An 18,983-nucleotide genomic window follows, 5' to 3' on the forward strand; every position below is an offset into this window, starting at 1 on the left:
AATAATTTCGCTCAAATACAAATGAGTAATATTAATTGTCTAAATATGTTTATTACTATTGCAAATGTGTTAATACTGCTGTTGCTTGTTTGTTAATAAGTGAGATTAAACAGCTTTAAACTACTTAACCAGTTCCCTTTTGCGGGGGGGGGGGGGGGCAACATGGGCTAAACACATTGTACAGAATAGGTTAACAGCCGTGACATTTTCTTTCTTTTAAAGGCATGTCAATTTTTCAACTTTTTTTTTTTTTTGCTTTCACGATGAATAATCCATGTATGCTAAAAACAAAGTACCACAAGATGCAGGAAGAAAAAAACTGTCTTAAAATGGTTACAATAAGTGTTTGATCACCTCAAATCATATCATCTCAAACAATATAGTGAGTTCATGAGTTATTTTGTAAGAAGAGAAAACCAATGTAATGTACTTGCTTTGTGCCTTCTTCCACAAACAAGGAGAAACAAGTGTGGGAGATCCCAGCCCACACCACACCGAAATACTCCAACAGACACCTGAATGCTTAGCTAATACCGTCCACTGGAAATATGGACGTGATTCAAATTCTTTTCATCGTACAGTAAATTTAAATAGTGAAGCAGTTTCACACCAACATTCCGTTTCTGTACAGAAAGGACAATATACAAAACAAATAAAATGTTCACTGAATTATGAATAAACACAAGCCTGCCACTAAGATTTACCCCACTACAGACTATTTTGAATCCTGAAAGCATATTACATAATTCTAAAAATGTAATGAGGTGAACAATTCCGTCCAGACCATGACATAAATAGCCAAATCCCGTCTTAAATGATGATGTTTCAACATCCAGATGGAATTGCAAATTCCATCAGAATGTATGCTGTAAGCACAATATTACAGACTTTCGTACGTTACAGTGGATGCACAACTGCAACAGCTGGATGGCACCATAAGGCTAGTACAGTATTGGAAAAGTTTCATCTCCGTACTTTCATGATCATAAATTTATCTGTGGAAATGCCTTACCGCCAATAGACACTTTTACCAGTTGAGTAAATAAATGGTCCTGGGAGCATGAGGAATACGGCACACATGATTTAGAGCAGGGGTAGGGAACTCCGGTTCCTCAAGAGACATATTGTGCCTGTTTTAGATTCCTCCCTACTCCTAGAATGTGCCAGAATATTTTGAATAAAAATATAAGGGACTGAGCACCCTGATAATCTTGCAGGTAACTTTAAGGGTCCTCGCCAAGCAAGATAGAGGCTAAGCTAACGAAAACAGTGATGTTTGCACAGCAACTACTGAGGGCCATGCCCTTTTAAAGTCTTTCAGAATCATTATTGAGGGTTGTATTATTTGAGTTTGTCACTGTTGCCTTCTATCCACGGGCAATCCGCGTCTGCCCAAATACCAATGTCATGCAAATTAAGCAGGTGTTCTGAGGAATAGATTATTGAGTCGTTAGCGTTCTTATAGCCATCAAGCTCTTTGACTGGTGCAGGTCCGGTTGGGGGCTCTCGTTGTAAGAAACCACCAGGCAGTACTGCTATCGAACAGCATAGCTGGTACGCTAAAAATGAAGCGTCACTGTTTTCATTTTGCGACGCTACAACAATAAATTTCGCGAATAAATGCTGCGCATCTATCTGATGATGTAGAAAAGACAACGAGGGTGAACAATTCGCTTAATTTTATTACAGTATATTCTAAAGGAAGGGCGAAGTAGCTCGTTACCTTATTAATTCCAGTCACTGGTAGCGCAGCTCCTAGCTTGGTTGCGTCCCAGCGCAGGCGCAGACAAAACGCCCAGTACAGAGAGTATATTCAAGAACACATCAGTGTATATGTTGTGCAGAAAAACACAAAAACTAGTTGAGATGCACACGGGGGTTGGGGGAAATTTGTGTCTTGAAGCGATCAGCGCTTGAGCGAATCCATGGGCAAAACCATTTACGGGGGTGAAGCTACCTGAAGTTTGGAAATCACAAATTAGATTTCCCCGGTGTCTAATAGTTTAACAATAACTCGGAGAAAACACAAGAGCCTTTTCAAATTTACAATTTACTCGAAGAATCCGTTTGAATATGGGAAGTGTCATCGTGACTCTTCCTCATTGCTCTTGCTAAATGCAAACACTGGAAGCCACCTAGCAACAGTGTCGCTGACCATGGTGCTAAAATCAACCCTGCTGTCATGGGCGCGTCCTACTCAGAGGTCAATGACCTATCATTCACATCTTTATACTGTACATCATGTATCTCCAGCTATCGTTAGGTCCACTTAAATTGATGTTGTGATACTACCCCTCACGCCAATTCAGATTCAGGAAACTTTATTTGTTTATTTGCATATGTATTTGTTATTAATTACAATTATTAGAAGTAATAATTGTATTATTAATGCTGTTTACAGTCTCCGATGGGGTCCTCGGTGGGCAAGCTCCAGTGGATGTTGTGTACTTTTATTGTGCTGTTAGTTTACTGAGGTAACTACCTTTACTTCATGCCCCCGACAGGAAATTCTAAAGTCAATGTGATAGGCCCTTTCAGTCGACTGGGTACAAATTGTGGAATGACTGTGTTCTATCGAGCAATGATTCTCCAAATGTAGTAGGAGGACCACTAGAGGTACACCAAACAAAAAAGGTAATACATTTTTGGTTGCACGTGATTAAATTGGATTAAAATAACACTTATCCTTTGTATTGTTTACTGTATTTGTGAGAAAAAAACACAGGAAAATTACACCAGTTCAACACAGTTTAATCATGTTCAACCGAAGCATTTGTTCAAATGAAGTAATCTACAAAGGATTTTTTTTCAGTGTACAGTGTTAACACAAAATAAATAGGTGTCAAAGTCATGGCCCGGGGGCCAGATCCGGCCTACGACATCATTTTATGTGGCCCGCAAAAGCAAATTATGTGTCAACTTCCATGATACTTGCTTGAATCTGTACCAAAATAATTTTGTTACCTTGTAAAATAGTTGACTGCTTTCGAAACTAGTAATCCGTCTTTTTGTGTATGTGTGTACAAGTAATAATACGATGTGATGATTAAACATTTCTTCTGTCATAACGGCCCTCCGAGGGAAGACATAACTCCAAAGTGGCCCGCGACAAAAATTAGGTTGACACCCAAAAATGAGTTTGGGGAGATCTTCCAATTGAGTTTATTATTGAAAAATGTGTTATGCAGTATGATGGGTATGGTAATGTCAATGTGGTATTTTTAGTTGATGTTTATTCCAATTGAAATTACAGTTAATGCACTGTGGAATTTGCCTTTAGAATCATATTTATTGGCCAAGGATGTTAAAGCACATAAGGAATTTATATCTGGTAAAATGTGCATTTAGGTAGTGTACAAACTGTAGGGACTCCTCAAACAATAGCATACAAAGTGTGCATATTAGTCTACTAATACTGTACTACAAAAAGGACAGAATTGTGTAAAAGATGCGAAGTGACTGAGCTACAAAAATGAATACATGGCAATGGTGCTAATTTGGTCAATATATATTTAACAAAGTCGCGTTAAACGTTAAACGAACGGCTGCACGGAGGAAAAGATTTGAAAAGTAAGTGCGATTTTCGACTAATATGAAGGCAGCTTTTCACCCCTCTTATTGGTTATCACGGGCTATTCCCACACAGCCTGAACGCAGCATACAACGACAGCAGGCAGGGTAAAAACCTGGATCATGTTTTTATTCCAGCGTAGTTCTCCTTGAATGCGAGCAGAAATTTTGTCTATTAAGACGACTGCCATTTGCAGAGCATATCGGTCCTCCGTTGACAACGAGGTGAAATTGATGTTGCGGCTCGCCGAGCTCTTTGAAATCTGCTAGCTAGCTAACGGAGGAGGAGGAGCCGCTCGCTCGCTCGCTAGCTAGCCACACCGTCATCGTCGCTCGTAGCCAGCTGTGCATCGCCCGGTCTGCCCGCGATGGGGAACGCAGCTACAGCCAAGAAAGGCAATGAACAAGAGAGCGGTAAGCATCGTCCACTTAAAACCTCTCGTATTGTTTGATGCTGTTTAGGCGTTTTTCAGCGTGACAGCGACTACTGCACTGACCTGTAATGTGTGCGATGAGCAGCTTTGTTAGCTGATGCTGCACTGCTCTTATCATTACAGTGCAGACCAGAACTGAATATCGTTTTCTGGCAGGGCATTGGCATATTCTACCAGTAGATAGTCGGCTGTTTATGCTGTACTAATACACAAATAGTGCGTAATTCTTCTACTTATTATCATGTGTTTCGTTGTTTGTGCATCGGTGAATTCAATGAGTAATGTACAGCTACACTATGACAGGGGTCGCCAACCTTTTCAAAACGAAGTGCAATTCTTCTTGAGTACTGAGTAATGCTAATAGGAACCAGTTTGTTACATACCATTTCTACTGTTTTACAAAATAAAAAACACACATATGAATATGTAACCCTGTATTTCTAAAAATCTCCCCAAATGTTTTCAAATGATGACTTTTACAACCTTATTAGGACATCAAGATGTCTGATCCCTAGTGAGCTATTTTTACTCAACGCAGCTTTATTTATATAGTGCTTTGACAACCACTGCAGCTGTACCAAGCATTGTATAGAAAATAAAATTAAAACAATATGATAATGATAAATATCAAAACAAAATATTTACCTCCATTTTAAATACATCGTAGCTCCCTTCACTTAAAGGAGGTACAGAGTTTTAGGAAAGGCCCATGCTCTACTCATACAGTAAGGGGTCAGCCTAGGACCACACGACCCATCAATACACTGAAATAATAATGTTCTTGCCTCCATTTACATAATGTATATGTGAAATCTGGGCATGTTTAGATATGCATCCATCCATTTTCTGCAAAGCCTGTTTTCATTTGAGTGAGATTGTGGGTGAAATGGAGCCTGTGCTGGCTGACTAATGGCCCTCTCAAATGACACAACTTTTTTGTCGTTTACGGTGGTCGCGCTGTCAGACTAGTCGATAAATATTGTTCAGTATCTTGGACCAGGCGAGATATCTTACTACAAGTCTGTCACTGACCAGACCATGACCTCTCGTTGTGTGTTTCTGTCAAGATTCAGTCTATCAGCACAAGTTCGTCAAGTAGGCGGAATAAGCACCTATCAATCATGTCCACGGAGGCATTATGTGCATGTGCATTGCTTCTATGTTCAGAAAAGGCAAAAAACAAAAACAAACAAAAAAAATTGCGTAAGCCGGAGAAACCCCACACAAGTGTAGGAAGAACATGCAAATTCCAAACAGGAAGGTTGAAACCCAGGTTAGTACTCCCAAGGACTGTTGGACTGTTAAGCGGATGGGGTAACCATGCACCTGCCACTCCCTGGGGTCTGTTTAGGTGAACCGAAAACTGTGAAAACAGCAGGAATTGAAAAGACACTGTTTTTATGGCAGCCATGCTTTAATTTTCTAACCAAGTGAAATTGGGTGATTTCTCTCAGAAAGCCTGAAAATCTTTCACAAAACTAATGTGGATGAGAAGCACTGAATTACACTTCCATTATGCAATGAGACCTACCTGTTCATGGTTGGCAAAAAAATTAAGTCACCTGTTTGATGCCTGTTTATTTCAAATGTTATTTTCCTTATATCCTTTATTACAAGATAACATAATACCTAAAGTAAATTGAAAGTTCATGAATGCTTAGTAAGTACCGGTAGTGATGCTCCGACTGATCGGTGGCCGATAATTATCGATCCATATTTGTGGGGAAAAAGTGCATGATCGATAATTTGCTTTCATTCTAATTGGAATATATATTTCCATGTAAACACGACTAGGACATTTGCAAACAGTTGCTTTTACTTGGGGCAAATAAAATTTCCCCCATTTCCTAACATCTTACAGACCAACATAGTAACCGAATCATAATTTGTTTTTACATTTTTTGCAATGTCTATTTGAAACAATATTCTTTTTTTAAGAAGAAAGAGAGAAAAATGTTACATTTTTTTTAAATCTGATAAATCAATTAAACGAAATAAAAATCAACTGATTAATCGATTCTTTCAGAAAAATCTGTAGTTATAACTCTAAAATTGAACATTTTATCCCAAATTAACATGATCAAATACAGGTATCAGTATCGGCCGATCACATTCACGGATGATCGGTATTGGTATTGTCATCTTAAAATCGTGATCGGAACAACCTCCCTAGTAAGGCTGAACCTGCATTGAACAAGTGAACAAAATGTTAAAATATATTGTTTCCTGCCATCAGTCATTTTAATGCTGCACAATTCTGGAGTAAAATATGTTTTTAATAGTTGCACCTGTACGTGCTTTCCACTAATAAGTAAACAGTTGGTAAAGGGCTATCGGCTATTTTCTTATACTGAGCACTGATCTTGACCTATCTTTCTGACTGGCGGTAATGCATGCAAGTTTTGCTTGCTTCTCATTGAAAACACCAGTCGTTCCTGTTCGGTGGCTGTGGCTGTTGTTTGTAATGGTATAATGATGCTGTTATGCAAACAGCACACTCCATCGAAGTATGTTTATGTTAAAATTGAGGCCCACAGTATGGGAGTTGTCTGTCAGGACGTGGCTCAAGGACAGGCTCTCTAAAAACAAGTGTTTTTCTGGGTGATCAAGTATCATGTTTATAAATGTTTTCTTTTTAGTTAAGTTCAGCTTAATTTAAGTAGATTATTTCTTTATTTTGGGTATTTCTCAGGTGAACAACTGAAGATACTTTCTTCCAATGAATTTGGGTTCAAGTTCGCAACTCAGGATAGAACACAACCACAAACCCTCAACTCTGTCAGATCAGCGCGGACTGAACTGAATTGTTTGACGGAAGTGGTCGAAACGGTCATTTGACGTCCATTCAACAGAGAGTTGTAGAGCCATGGAAGCTCAAGCGTGTTCAGGGGTCTTGAAAATGGGGGATTTTACCATACTTGTAAGTGTTTAGGCCATTGGGTTCAAAATTTTGTGGTCAAAAGACTCCCTCCACTTAAAAATGAGTGTGATGGATTCAGTGCCACATGTCCCCGGCAGAAAGGGGACTTCCTGTATGGCGGAGGTTAGTATTTGGGTTTCAGTCAGTCCATAGGCTTTGTAATTTTTTTTATGTAAAAATAATTTGGAAAAAAAGTGCATCAATAAAGCCGACAAATAAGTAGTAAAGTGAAGTAAAAAAAAAATAGTAGGGCTCTTCAAGATCAAGAATCCATTTGGATGGAGTCGAACGTTTAGTTCCACACATTGTCGAGCCATACCACGAACTGCGCTCTGCAGCCTGGCCTACCCCCACGGACGGTGGTGTTTTTCACTGACGCTTATCAGAAACAAAAACAAACAAGAAAAGATTTTGGTCTGTCTCTGTGCGACCCGATACCAAATGGGCCACGGTCCGATACCGGTCCGCGGACTGGTGGTTGGGGACCCCTGGTCTACCGGGCTCAAAAAATACAACTGGTTAATGAAGCATCTTGAAGCTTCATTTTCCGATCACTACTCTACAACTTGTATGTTTTGAATGGTAGTGTCTCATAGGTATAATGTTGATAGAAACACATCAGAAAATCCATCCACGCATGTTGTCCCGAGGCTGAAGAAGGAATGAACGATTAATTGCCGTTGTACCACAATGGTGATTTGAAAAATTATGTCAGAATGTGTGTTGGAAATTCAGTACAGAGGACACAGTGTCACACACAAAAAAAAACCCAAACATGCAAAGGGATGGTCAATGAAACTAAACAGGAGTGCTTGAACAGGAAGCTTAACATTGTGTGGTTAGCCAAGTGTTGCAGAGAACTTGACTTGATACAGGAAGTTGCTATTTCTCATCTAGTCCGCTGTCTGGAAAGTGTATTTTTTTGCCTGTGCGTCTCTTATACTATTAATCTTAGAAAAAAAAATATCTCTCGATGGCCCAGGAAAAGGATCACTCGTTCGCCAGCCGCTTTTTTCACAGATGTCGTAAAAGTAGCCAAGAGCAGAGAGGACACGAAAGTGAGGTGCCGCACATCTCTGAGTTCACCATCGTGTGGGATAAGTTCAGTAAGTGCTCCGCAGCTCGCACGTCAGATGAATCCTTTGCAAGATTTCAAGATGTGAGCTGGATCAGCTTTCTTGCTTTTGTGAGAAGGAAATTTGATTTTGAAAACATAATCCCCCGTTTTCTGTGGAAACTGCATATTGGCGGTTTATCAGCAAATAAAAAAATGCCAATGCATTTCAATGGTCGTCAATTAACACAGATTTTGCGTATTTGTGTAATTCTTTCAATTCTGTGAGATAATGTTGCAATTTATTGCCATATCGACATCATGCCCACCTCTTGCGGAAAGTGAATCGGTGATGCAAGTAATCAGCTTAAAATAAAATGAACAAACTTTCTTTTCAAAGGTTTTGTGAATCTTTATAGAGTGATATTATGGGTCACATTTCAGTTTGTACAACCTGAGGTCTATTCCACATCGTGGTACCTTTGTTGTGTTCATAACCGTCTTACTGTCTATTTTGTGTGTGTGTGTGTGTGTTTTTTTTTGTTTTGTTTAGACCCATAAATGTGTTTAAATGTCTTGTAGGTGATGTTTTGAAGGTTGGGTTTTTTTTTTTGTTTTTTTTTTCTTTCCCTGAGTGTAATCTGATAAGAGCCTGACTTAATCCAACCGATAAAACACCCTGTTGTCTGAAATTTTCGACTGTTGTAATGTGGAAACAATGAAGCAATAATTGTTCTCACATTACATAAAATACTCTGTGGACTACATTTTATCATGAATGTTCCCACAGGTCTAAGAGAAAAAAAATTGTCTTTTCCGGTCTTGGCAGGTGGTAGACGATATACTGTGTATGCCAGGGGTGTCCAAACTTTTTGCCAAGGGGGCCAGATTTTATGTGGTAAAATGTCGGGGGGGCGACCTTGGCTGACATTCTTTACATTGAACAACAATATTGTTCAACAAATTTTAGTAAGCCAGTCTGTTTCACATTTCCATTTTTATTTTAATTTCAACAATCTTAAGAATTTCTTTTGGTTCATTTGAAACAGGTATATCACATGCAACTGCTTATTCACTTGACTTTTTCTTAAACGGAAGTCTCCTGAGTGCAAATTGATTGATTTGGAACATAAAATGTATCACCATGACTTTTCAATAGTCACAAAACCTTTGACTCGAACAACAGGGAAATGAACAAGCAATACACATATCCACAACTGCAAGGATCATTTGAAATATGACATATCAGTCAATATAAACACGGAGTGATGTCTTGTTAACTCGTGAGTGATGCCCTCTAGTGTCTAAATGCTATTACTCATTTAGTGAATGCTATTACTCATTTAGCCACTAGAGGGAAGCAGTACTCTATGAAACATCACTCACCAGTCTACGAGACCTCAGTCAATGCAACACGTGTTCCATTGCGCCCAACCTGCGGGTCAGACGGCACTGATTTTATGACAGGGGCCGAGGGCCGGATGAAATTCGACCGCGGGCTGGATTTGGCCCCCGGGCCGGACTTTGGACATGCCTGGTGTATGCTGTCTTTTCTCGTTCTGTTTTGTGTTACATTGAAGCCACTTGAATCACAAATGTTGTTGTTTCAGACACTTCATGAATGTTTCTCCTTCTCTTTTTCTTCCTCATTACTTTCATCCATGTGGCTCAATGTTCCCGAAAACTACTTGGCGATCTTGTAGAGACCTTTGGTATGCTCACTCTTCTCTGAGACATCCTCAGTCACAGAGTGGATGCTTGGTTCAACTTAACCCCTGTAGAGCAGATGTAGTGTGTTACATTCTTGATTGGCAGCGCTTCAGTGACTCTGTGACTCCCGATTTCTCATGTCTGATTTGACCTTCCATAACCTTTCTTTCAAATGCCTGCACTGTGGTCTCTGTTGCGGTCTGCATTTTGTCTCTTTGTCCCAGCCTGCCCATTGTTACATGATTATTAACTCGCAATTCTTTCCCAAAGAGATGCAGAACTGCTTCACTTTAAATTTGGCCAGTCTTGTCAAGCCTACCAAAGCTATTTGCATCACTTACATTTCCTGCTGAGCTGCTATGTGGTTTTGTTCAAGAGGTTTCGCCCCCCCCCTCCCCCCGTTTTGTCAAGTAGTCGTGTCTCCTCAGTAGCTGAAACGTGTCTGACCTTAAACTGCACTTTACCCTTAATGTTGTTTGATATTGACTGACAGTGTGTGGGTGCTTAATGTACACCATTTATTTTGTGCTGTCTTTTTGTAGTGAAAGAGTTCTTAGCTAATGCCAAAGAAGATTTTTTAAGAAAATGGGAGTGTCCACCACAGGTAAGATGTAACTTAATCAGATTTACATTTCTCTTGCATCATATCTTTGAAGACACCTTGAGCGATAGTGCACATCTACTTCCTGTTGTGCAAATTTCACCATAAGTGAATTGTAGCAGATTGCATAATTTTACTTGCAGTGTTAAATAAAAGTGTGTACCCATCAGTTTATGCGTGACTCGAACTTTCTTAGAATTGGAGCATTTTATCTCATTACACTAACTGCATGTTTCTTCAGAGCACAACGTGTCTGGACGACTTTGATCGGTTCAAGACACTGGGAACTGGCTCGTTCGGCCGAGTATTGCTGGTAAAGCATAAAGGAACAAATCAGTTCTACGCCATGAAGGTCTTGGACAAACAAAAAGTAGGTCCAATGATTCTTCAAGACAGCTTTTCGGCTTTTGATTTGTCACAATTTCAGACATTTCTGAATTGATAATAACGGAATGAAAAGTTATTACTTCAAGTGGGATTATCCAGGTAACTTTTGTCAATTGCAACCCCGTAAACATTGAGCAAACATTACCTGATGAGTAATGAAGATGAGCTATCTTCATTACCAGTTTGGAAATCAGTTGACATTGAGTCACTTTGTCCTGGTGCTTTTTTCCCCATGTTCATTTCTTCTCTTTGACTTTTGGACAATATTTTTGGCAGAATAAAGTTTGTTCGCCATAGTGTTTGAGAGGCCACTGTAAACATTTTGAGTCAAGTATTCATATATTTTATGGATAAAACGTACCATACCTGTTAGCCAAGCTTGAAAGACATTATTTGAAAGTACTTAATATGTCCTTGAATTCGACCTTGGATAATTCAAATGAATGGTAACTGTTGATGGTAGTTTCAAATGTGATGCAGGCCTGATGTTGCCTCTTGGTGTGGCAGGTGGTGAAATTGAAACAGATAGAACACACGCTAAATGAAAAGAGAATACTTCAGGCAGTCTCCTTCCCCTTCCTGGTCAGATTGGAATACGCTTTCAAGGTGGGTGCTGACCTCTCAATGCAAGCATTTATTTCCCCTCCTTGCCACTGTTGATGCTACAAAATAAAAATTTTCGGTCTCAAGTTTTCTCTCTCTCGGTCAACAGGACAACTCAAACCTCTACATGGTCATGGAATATGTGCCAGGTGGAGAGATGTTCTCACACCTCAGGCGCATTGGAAGGTTCAGGTACGTGATCATGGAGTTTCAGTTACTGTTTGGAATCTCATAGGATATATTTTAACATTCATGAGAATTGGGCCACTTTTCAAGTAAAAACAAGAAAAAGCATGATCAACCTTAACTTTGATGACATGTATGGGTAAGTGGATTACAAAACTTGTATAAAAACTTAATGTATTTCACTTCATAATCTTCATTGTTTATATAAGGGTAGAAAGATGTCAACCACGATGAACAGCGCAATATAAAAAAAAAAGTCTACTCAACCTTGAGTGACCGACGTGGTAATGAATGTGCAGTGGGAGATTACAGATTTTTTTCTCTTCAGCCTTGATGTCAACGAGGGATGTTAGATACAATATTTTATCGCACCAGTATCAGTATGACTATTCAATCTTAAATATGCAGCAATTTCAGTACTAAGTACTGATACCACTCATACTTTTGATATATGAAAGGATTATACATAAATAATTGAGAAGAAAGACTTTTATTTCTTTATGGCACATATGCAGATTCACGATGTGTCAAACGGCCTCAGTGGAGCGCCCACTGTTGGCCAGGAGGACTTAATATTACATTTGTTTGCCTTAGGTGTCGATGGCTGGTATCGGTAGCCTGCACGATTCCCACAATACTTATGGGTATGGGCGATGCATGGTGTCGATAATCACCCATCCTTTGTGTCAAGGACATTGTTTGTCTAAAATGTTTCGTTTCTTGTAAAATGGTCACAATCACATTTTTTCTCTTTGCCATTATTGCTATCTATATATATATTGCGCGTCGTCCCGCACGCGGTCTGTCCTTCCGTCTGTCCCTTTTCAAAACGTACCTACTTCACCGCGCCGCTGCACGCCGCCACTGCGCCGCTCAGGCAGTGGCTCACTACGATCGCGCGGGCATCTTAGCGAAAAAAATGTTGTCTACCCACAAGAATTGCAATGAAATTGTTAGTTATTTAGTAGAGCTAAACATCTCTTTATTTTCGCGATAAGCAATGAAGATGAACAAAAAGTTGAACCAAGCAACAACACTTTTGTGGGCCGAAGGCCCACCTTACCAGCCTTCCGCAGGAACTAGCTGATGAGCCGCCCGGAGGGCGGCGAACCACCACCTTACCAGCCTTCCGCAGGAACTAGCTGATGAGCCGCCCGGAGGGCGGCGAACCACCACCTTACCAGCCTTCCGCAGGAACTAGATGATGAGCCGCCCGGAGGGCGGCGAACCAGCTAGTATTTTATACTGTCATAGCAATAATATACTTAAGTGAAAGTTGTATATACAGTCACTGTAACTTTAGAACATTCCCCTGTATGAGGTTATTTACCTCCACTCCTATAACAGTCACTATGGCCTATCAAGTTTGCAAAAAAAAATCGATGAAATTTACTATAAGTGAACAATTGGGTTGAATGCAAAAATGAGAAGAGATTTACCCTACTGTCTGCCTTTCATTCTTTCAGTGAAAACCATGCACGATTTTATGCAGCGCAGATAGTGCTCACCTTTGAGTACCTCCACTCCTTAGACCTCATCTACAGAGACCTGAAGCCTGAAAACCTCCTCATTGATCAACATGGGTACATTCAGGTACGGGATTTTGTCAGCAGCACATCTGAATATTGTGTGTGGATATTGTGGACATCATGCAATCTCACTGTGGGCTCCATTGTGTTTTTGTTGTTCCGCTTTAAGGTCACAGACTTTGGCTTTGCCAAAAGAGTCAAAGGCAGAACCTGGACATTGTGTGGAACTCCTGAGTACTTGGCTCCAGAGATCATCCTCAGCAAGGTAAATTGTATTGAATATTTTATTTGGTAATTGAAAACAAACAAGTTCTGAAGTTTGGCGTCTCAGCTATAATTTGCTTCCAATGTGCAGAATCAAAGCATTCTGCCTCTCCGAACACACCCACTCTCAGCGGGGTCCTAGGGTCGAGTACATTTCCAAACACCCCATGTCGATGACAGGAAAGGAGTTCCGGTTGGATGAAATTTACATTTGCAAATATGGAAAGGTTTTCTATTTTAACTAGAATTCTGTGTTGCTCTGTGGCCAAAGGTAGAATCTGGTCAGTTATTGTGCCTTTTGGTGCTGCAAATCCATGTTGTGGAAAAGGAAGCCCCCTTGCTAAACTAGCGAAATGTCACACATTTGTTGCAAAGCCTACTACTTCTTTGTCTTCCATTTCTACTTCTTCTTGTTTCTTTTGGCGGTTGGCAAATACTTTTGGTACATTAACGGCGGTAACATAATTAAGGAGCAGGGATTATAGGTGCCATTCCAAGATCTGATTTTAATATATGCAAGCACGCACTTGAGTACAAGTCGCAGGACCAGACACAACTAGGAAAATTAGTGTGACTTACAGTCTGAATTAAACAGTAGTTGTATGAGTGATTACTTCCTTTCTTTTCCAGGGCTACAACAAAGCTGTGGACTGGTGGGCACTCGGAGTCCTTATCTATGAAATGGCTGCTGGTTACCCTCCATTTTTTGCTGATCAGCCCATTCAGATCTATGAGAAGATTGTATCTGGCAAGGTGCAAGAGTTGAATGTCACATCAACTTATATATATATATATATATATATATATATATATATATTTTTTTTTGCACCAGTTTGACATTCAGAGGTGCTCACTATGTTTGCTCCTCTAGGTACGATTCCCCTCACACTTCAGCTCCGACCTAAAGGATCTGTTGAGAAATCTGCTTCAGGTGGACTTGACGAAGCGATTTGGAAATCTTAAAAATGGCGTTAATGACATCAAAAATCACAAGTGGTTCTCCACAACAGACTGGATTGCCATATATGAGAGAAAGGTAATTTTTCTCCCCCATTTGCCTTCAGGGAACTGTAAAGTTAGTATTACATTGTGTATCTTTGCATTGCTAGTTAACTCGAACATCTCTGTCAGGTTGAAGCCCCGTTCTTACCCAAGTGCAGAGGACCAGGAGACACAAGCAACTTTGATGACTACGAAGAGGAGGACATTCGTGTCTCACAAACAGAAAAGTGTGCAAAAGAGTTTGCTGAATTCTAGTCAGTGGATGGATGAGAGTCCCATCAGGGTTCACGTTTCAGGATATTTGCACTCTCCTAGAGGTTTAAGGTGGAACTGCGGCTGACGTGTCCAAAACAAATGCTCTGTTCTTTTGTTACACACAGCTGAATGAGGTCCTTTATGCCATGATCTTATGTGCTGTTCAAAACCCAAGCCCGCACGCAGGTACATTATGCAGACACACCCTTGTGTTGCAACACGACTATATGAAACCACCTTTTTAACTTTCCGGCCCTTTTTTGTGAAATTTCTTTCTGACAGTTTTCCCAACTTCAGTTAGAATTGTTATTTTGGTGAAATAACATGAAATTCAAAATTATTTTTAAGTGTCACTGGTGATGATACATGGTAGCATCTGATATTGCACGTATTTCTTATTCTTTTGGACTCAATTTGTCAGCGTTCCGGTGGATTGTATAGAAAGATTCTGAGAAATGTCTTGCTTACTGGTTTTAATGTTAAAATGTTCCAAGTGAGTTGAGTTGACTCTGAAAGTTGAGAAGTCAACACCACCGTTGTGCATCACACGAAGCTACAAGTTATTGTTCTTATAAATGTCTAAATTATTTAAAATACATCTAACTGTGTATTCAACATTTTACATAAACATAGGCCAAATGTACACACGTGCAGGATTCCTGGGCATAGTATTATCAGCTGAGGCATGGACCCTAGAAAATAGTGTTTTCAATTTGCTACATTAAAATGGTGGGCTTATTTTGTTTTTTTGTTTTTTTACTGGGCCCCAAATTCATGGCGCATCTACCGGTATGCAGTGTTTGCCAAGTGAACTGTCACCTCTCTAGGAATAATTGCCAATGTGGAAAAGTTTGCTGTGGCCCCAACAGCTAAACCACACCTTCATATAAATTGGCTTAAAAAATAAAAATATATATATAGTGACCAAACACCCTTGTATGAGAAATAAAAATGACTTGCTTGGATGATGCCCTTAAGATGGGCCCTAGTAAACCTTAACAATTGAAGTGCCCACACTGTAGGTTCAGGTCGTGACTTGTCCACCTGACTCTTGTTGGCATCAGTAATGCACGTTGTTGTCGAGTGTCAAACAAATCAAGAAGAAAATTGCAAGTTTCAACTTTCTGTAGACTTGGAATGTTCATGCTAAAATACGATGTGCTTCCCATATCTTCTGTGCCTTTATCTGTATCAAAAACAAAAAAAGAGAGAGAGAGAGAGAGAGAGAGAGAGAGAGAGAGAAACAGTTCATACAGTCTACTCACAAAAAAGTCATTTGGCTTCCGGGTGAAATTTCAGGAGGAACATGTAATGAATCTGCAGGTGACCCTATTTCCCAACTGTTCAATGTTTCAGTATCTTTGCGGTTCCCCAACAAGGAGCCAAATGGGGAATTTCAAAACAAGTCTTTGATCGATGGAAATTTCCAACAACGTCCACTTGTATGCCTTTCTGTGACTCTTACAGTCTCTTATTGCTCTAGTTGCAGCCTTCTGATGACAAAGTACCATAACGCTCTCCACTCATTGGCCTCTTCCCTAAAAGGTTCTTCCTGAAATTTCTCCCGAAAGCCAACAATCCCTTACCGCTCACATGATCCATGATTTTTAGCAAGCTGTGTATCAACTTTGTGCAGGTGCAGAGCGAGGTAAACTCAATATAAGACATAATCGTAACTCTGTTTCAACTCTGTCATCTCTGTTGCGGCCCACAAAATTCTGTCGTACGACTGGTCAGAAGCCGCCAATCATTCTTTGTCTACTGCATGACTGAAATCGAAGTCGGGCTCGCAGCAGGGCTTCATTGTCTGCCCGGTTAAACTTCTTGTGTGTGTTACATCAAGGTTGCACCACAGCAGTTTCATAGGACGTCATTCGCAATGAAGATTTTTTTTCCCCTTAAATAAGATTGAATTGAGCTAGTACCATAATTGTGACTGCCTGACTGACTGAGTGAATGGCTCAAAGTAGCACTTTTTGTAAGAACAATCCAAGCAGTTAAGATCTAGCACTGCACTTACCTGTTTGTTGTAGCTTTGTCCATTATACAGAAGCACATTTTGGCTACATGACGAGCTCAAGCTGTATTGTAAGTAATTCTATTGGGCATGTTTGTTCAGTTAATCACTGGAATTTTAGCAAAAAAAAGGAGCTTTAATTTGTTCTTAAAGCTTTAGAAAGATGCACTTCATTTTGGCCAGCTCGACAGCTACACTCCAAACATTGTCCTCTTTTGGCGTATAAATGTGTTTTTGTGAATACAGTACTCCTACTTTTTGTGGGGCCGTTACAAGATGGCAAAATCATATTTGAGGAGGCAAGGGAAAGATTATGACATTAATACTGTATTCTTATTTTATGTTTAGGTTTATTTGGGTTTTTTTTCCACTGGGCAGTTTTAAAGCAGACGGATGGGCTTTGAAGTATTAATATGAAGCAAAACGTTGTTATTGATGTTATTGTAGTGCATCATTTGTAGCATTGTTACAGCCATATCACTTCATTGGACATGTCCTTGAACTGTACATCAGACTTGATGTGATATTGACTGAAATTGAATGATATATTCTCAAGGTACATTTTATGTTTTTGAGCTTAGAGGGCATCGGGGGGTAAGGAAGGAGCTTGTGATTTCATCCAGTACATTTCCAAAATCTTTGATGCCGAATTTTCCCAAATGTTGCTGAATGAAAAGTTTTTCATTTTGCTCTGGTTTTGAATGCTAATTGTGCTGAAGCAACATAGTCGCAAGAAATAATGTCACTGCCATAGTTTGGTTTGACAGTTTTTTGTATGTTATATCTGACCTGGGTTTGTTTTTTCACCCATTCGTCCATTTGCGCACCACTGTCAAGATACAGTGCACTGAAGCCGTTCCGATCATTTATTATATTTTATCAGTTGTTTCATTTTAGCGCAGAATGTATTATTCCTATTGGTGTGGTATTTTCCCGCATCATCACACGACGCCAAGTATTAATTGATGCGAAACAGCAAACCAGACGTTCTCATCCTTCTTACTGCAGTAATAATGCATAGTATTTGCATCTTTGTTCATCAAGTTGTACACTGTGATGGAATTGCTTTGTCTTTTTTGCAAATTGTCTCAGATGGCTCATGCCAGTGGAAAAAAAAACCTGTACAGTTTTGGGCAAAGTGTGGGGATAGACACATTTTTGTGTTTCACCGATGTAGCTTCAGCATGAAAACAATAAATCGTGTGTCACGCTGAAGGAAAGAAAGACTTCAATTAAGATCCAAATGTGAAGAAAGAGCAATTTCAATATTATTGAGAATTTCTGTTTTTGATTAAAAACAATAATCCAAATAATTATAACAACAGCATAGAAGCAACTTGAATCACAAACTGAAGCAGCAAAGTATGAAACACAAAATTGGAGCCAACTTTTGTCCGGCATTGGCTGTTCCTGTTCTTCACACAGTTATATTTCTCCATGATGACAAATGAAGATTTTATTAGTATTCTTTGTGAGGAATTCCTCTGTACAAGGTATCTCATCCCTGTAGCCTCAGTGAAATCCTTGCCTCCGAACACCACCAACTAGAGTGACAAGTCAGCATTGCAGCTCTGAGGAGTGTTTCATACCACTGCGGTAGTTAACCATGGAAGTCTTTCAGAGGTTTGGCTTTGTCTTGCTTCACAAGTGAGGCCATTTTCCTACAGGTCAAACACTCAGGTTTGGGGAAGTGTAACTTTATTTATGTTCTTACATTTCACACTTTGTTAGAAAAATTAAAGCAACTATCAACATTTCACATTAGTTCTCCAATGTTTTCAATGACATGGTGCTCGATGTCCTGTAAAGGAGACAAAATGCAGCCCAATATTAGTTTGACTATTGGACAACATTTTTAAAAATAAAATGGGAAGAAGTTGTCAGCCAGTATTTTTTTATTGGTTAACTTGATGCCTATTTTATTCACATTAATGTATAAGGTTCTGTGTCTTGTGTCCTTTCTTCTATTTATTCAAAACAATTATATTTGTTAATCATATTTATGATCCAATAATTTCCCTGAAGACTTGTATTGACACTTCAGAAGTTATTCCACACCGATGCCTCTCATTCCAGTGAAATTATTTGTTCTTTTGATGAATTGCTTTACTTTTGCGTGTGTGTCATTCAACTTTGTATCAATAGTTTGGCACAAAGGGTTACGCGGAATGTTGTGCGTCCATATTTACACAAGGACAATGTCTGCTAATTAACACTTTGATCTTCAGCATGTTTCAATCCAAAATACCTGTTTGTCACAAACTATTTTTGTGTGAAATCCACAGCTCTTTCAGTGTCATTTAAGATCCTGTGTGTAATGATGTTTGTCATGTGTGATGTAAACAATGTCCCCTCCCAAGCCTCTCCACTCCTGAATAAACAAGGCCGTTTGGGTTCTCCCTGTAGCTAGTCACATATGCCAGTATGGGCTCAATATTCCTGACATATCTT

The 18,983-nt window shown here is 39.6% G+C and overlaps 2 protein-coding genes across 15 annotated transcripts in view; one reads left to right on the plus strand and one right to left on the minus strand.

Moving 5' to 3' along the window:
• Window positions 1-2,116, minus strand: part of ttll7 (tubulin tyrosine ligase-like family, member 7) — a 63,731-nt gene extending 61,615 nt beyond the window's left edge. For 10 of the 13 annotated variants that reach the window (XM_052074521.1, XM_052074518.1, XM_052074513.1 and 7 more), the window contains exon 1: window positions 1,724-2,116. The gene's annotated coding sequence lies outside the window, so the exon portion shown is untranslated. The remainder of the gene's footprint in view (window positions 1-1,723) is intronic. The other 3 variants (XM_052074523.1, XM_052074522.1, XM_052074519.1) reach the window with 1 other exon arrangement.
• A 1,523-nt stretch (window positions 2,117-3,639) lies between these two features.
• Window positions 3,640-18,937, plus strand: prkacba (protein kinase, cAMP-dependent, catalytic, beta a). Of its 2 annotated transcripts, none has more exons than XM_052074611.1 (10): window positions 3,640-3,984; window positions 10,231-10,292; window positions 10,531-10,659; window positions 11,184-11,282; window positions 11,389-11,471; window positions 12,932-13,058; window positions 13,164-13,259; window positions 13,889-14,011; window positions 14,130-14,294; window positions 14,390-18,937. In XM_052074611.1, exons 1-10 carry the CDS (start codon window positions 3,939-3,941, stop codon window positions 14,513-14,515), a joined length of 1,056 nt encoding a protein of 351 aa, XP_051930571.1. In that variant the 5' UTR covers window positions 3,640-3,938; the 3' UTR covers window positions 14,516-18,937. The 2 variants fall into 2 exon arrangements, with proteins under 2 accessions (XP_051930571.1, XP_051930570.1); XM_052074610.1 differs by lacking the exon at window positions 3,640-3,984 and adding an exon at window positions 7,287-8,030.
• Window positions 18,938-18,983: the final 46 nt, after the last annotated feature.

This window comes from Hippocampus zosterae, chromosome 8 (genome assembly GCF_025434085.1).
Source record: "Hippocampus zosterae strain Florida chromosome 8, ASM2543408v3, whole genome shotgun sequence".
Taxonomy (NCBI): domain Eukaryota; kingdom Metazoa; phylum Chordata; class Actinopteri; order Syngnathiformes; family Syngnathidae; genus Hippocampus; species Hippocampus zosterae.

Bases quoted from the DNA above. Each gene is read 5' to 3' on its own strand.
- prkacba (XM_052074610.1), top strand. From the start codon at position 7,898: ATGGCCCAGGAAAAGGATCACTCGTTCGCCAGCCGCTTTTTTCACAGA. The intron at 13,260-13,888 runs GTAAATTGTATT...TTTCTTTTCCAG, and splicing joins CAGAGATCATCCTCAGCAAG to GGCTACAACAAAGCTGTGGA. The intron at 14,295-14,389 runs GTAATTTTTCTC...CATCTCTGTCAG, and splicing joins TTGCCATATATGAGAGAAAG to GTTGAAGCCCCGTTCTTACC.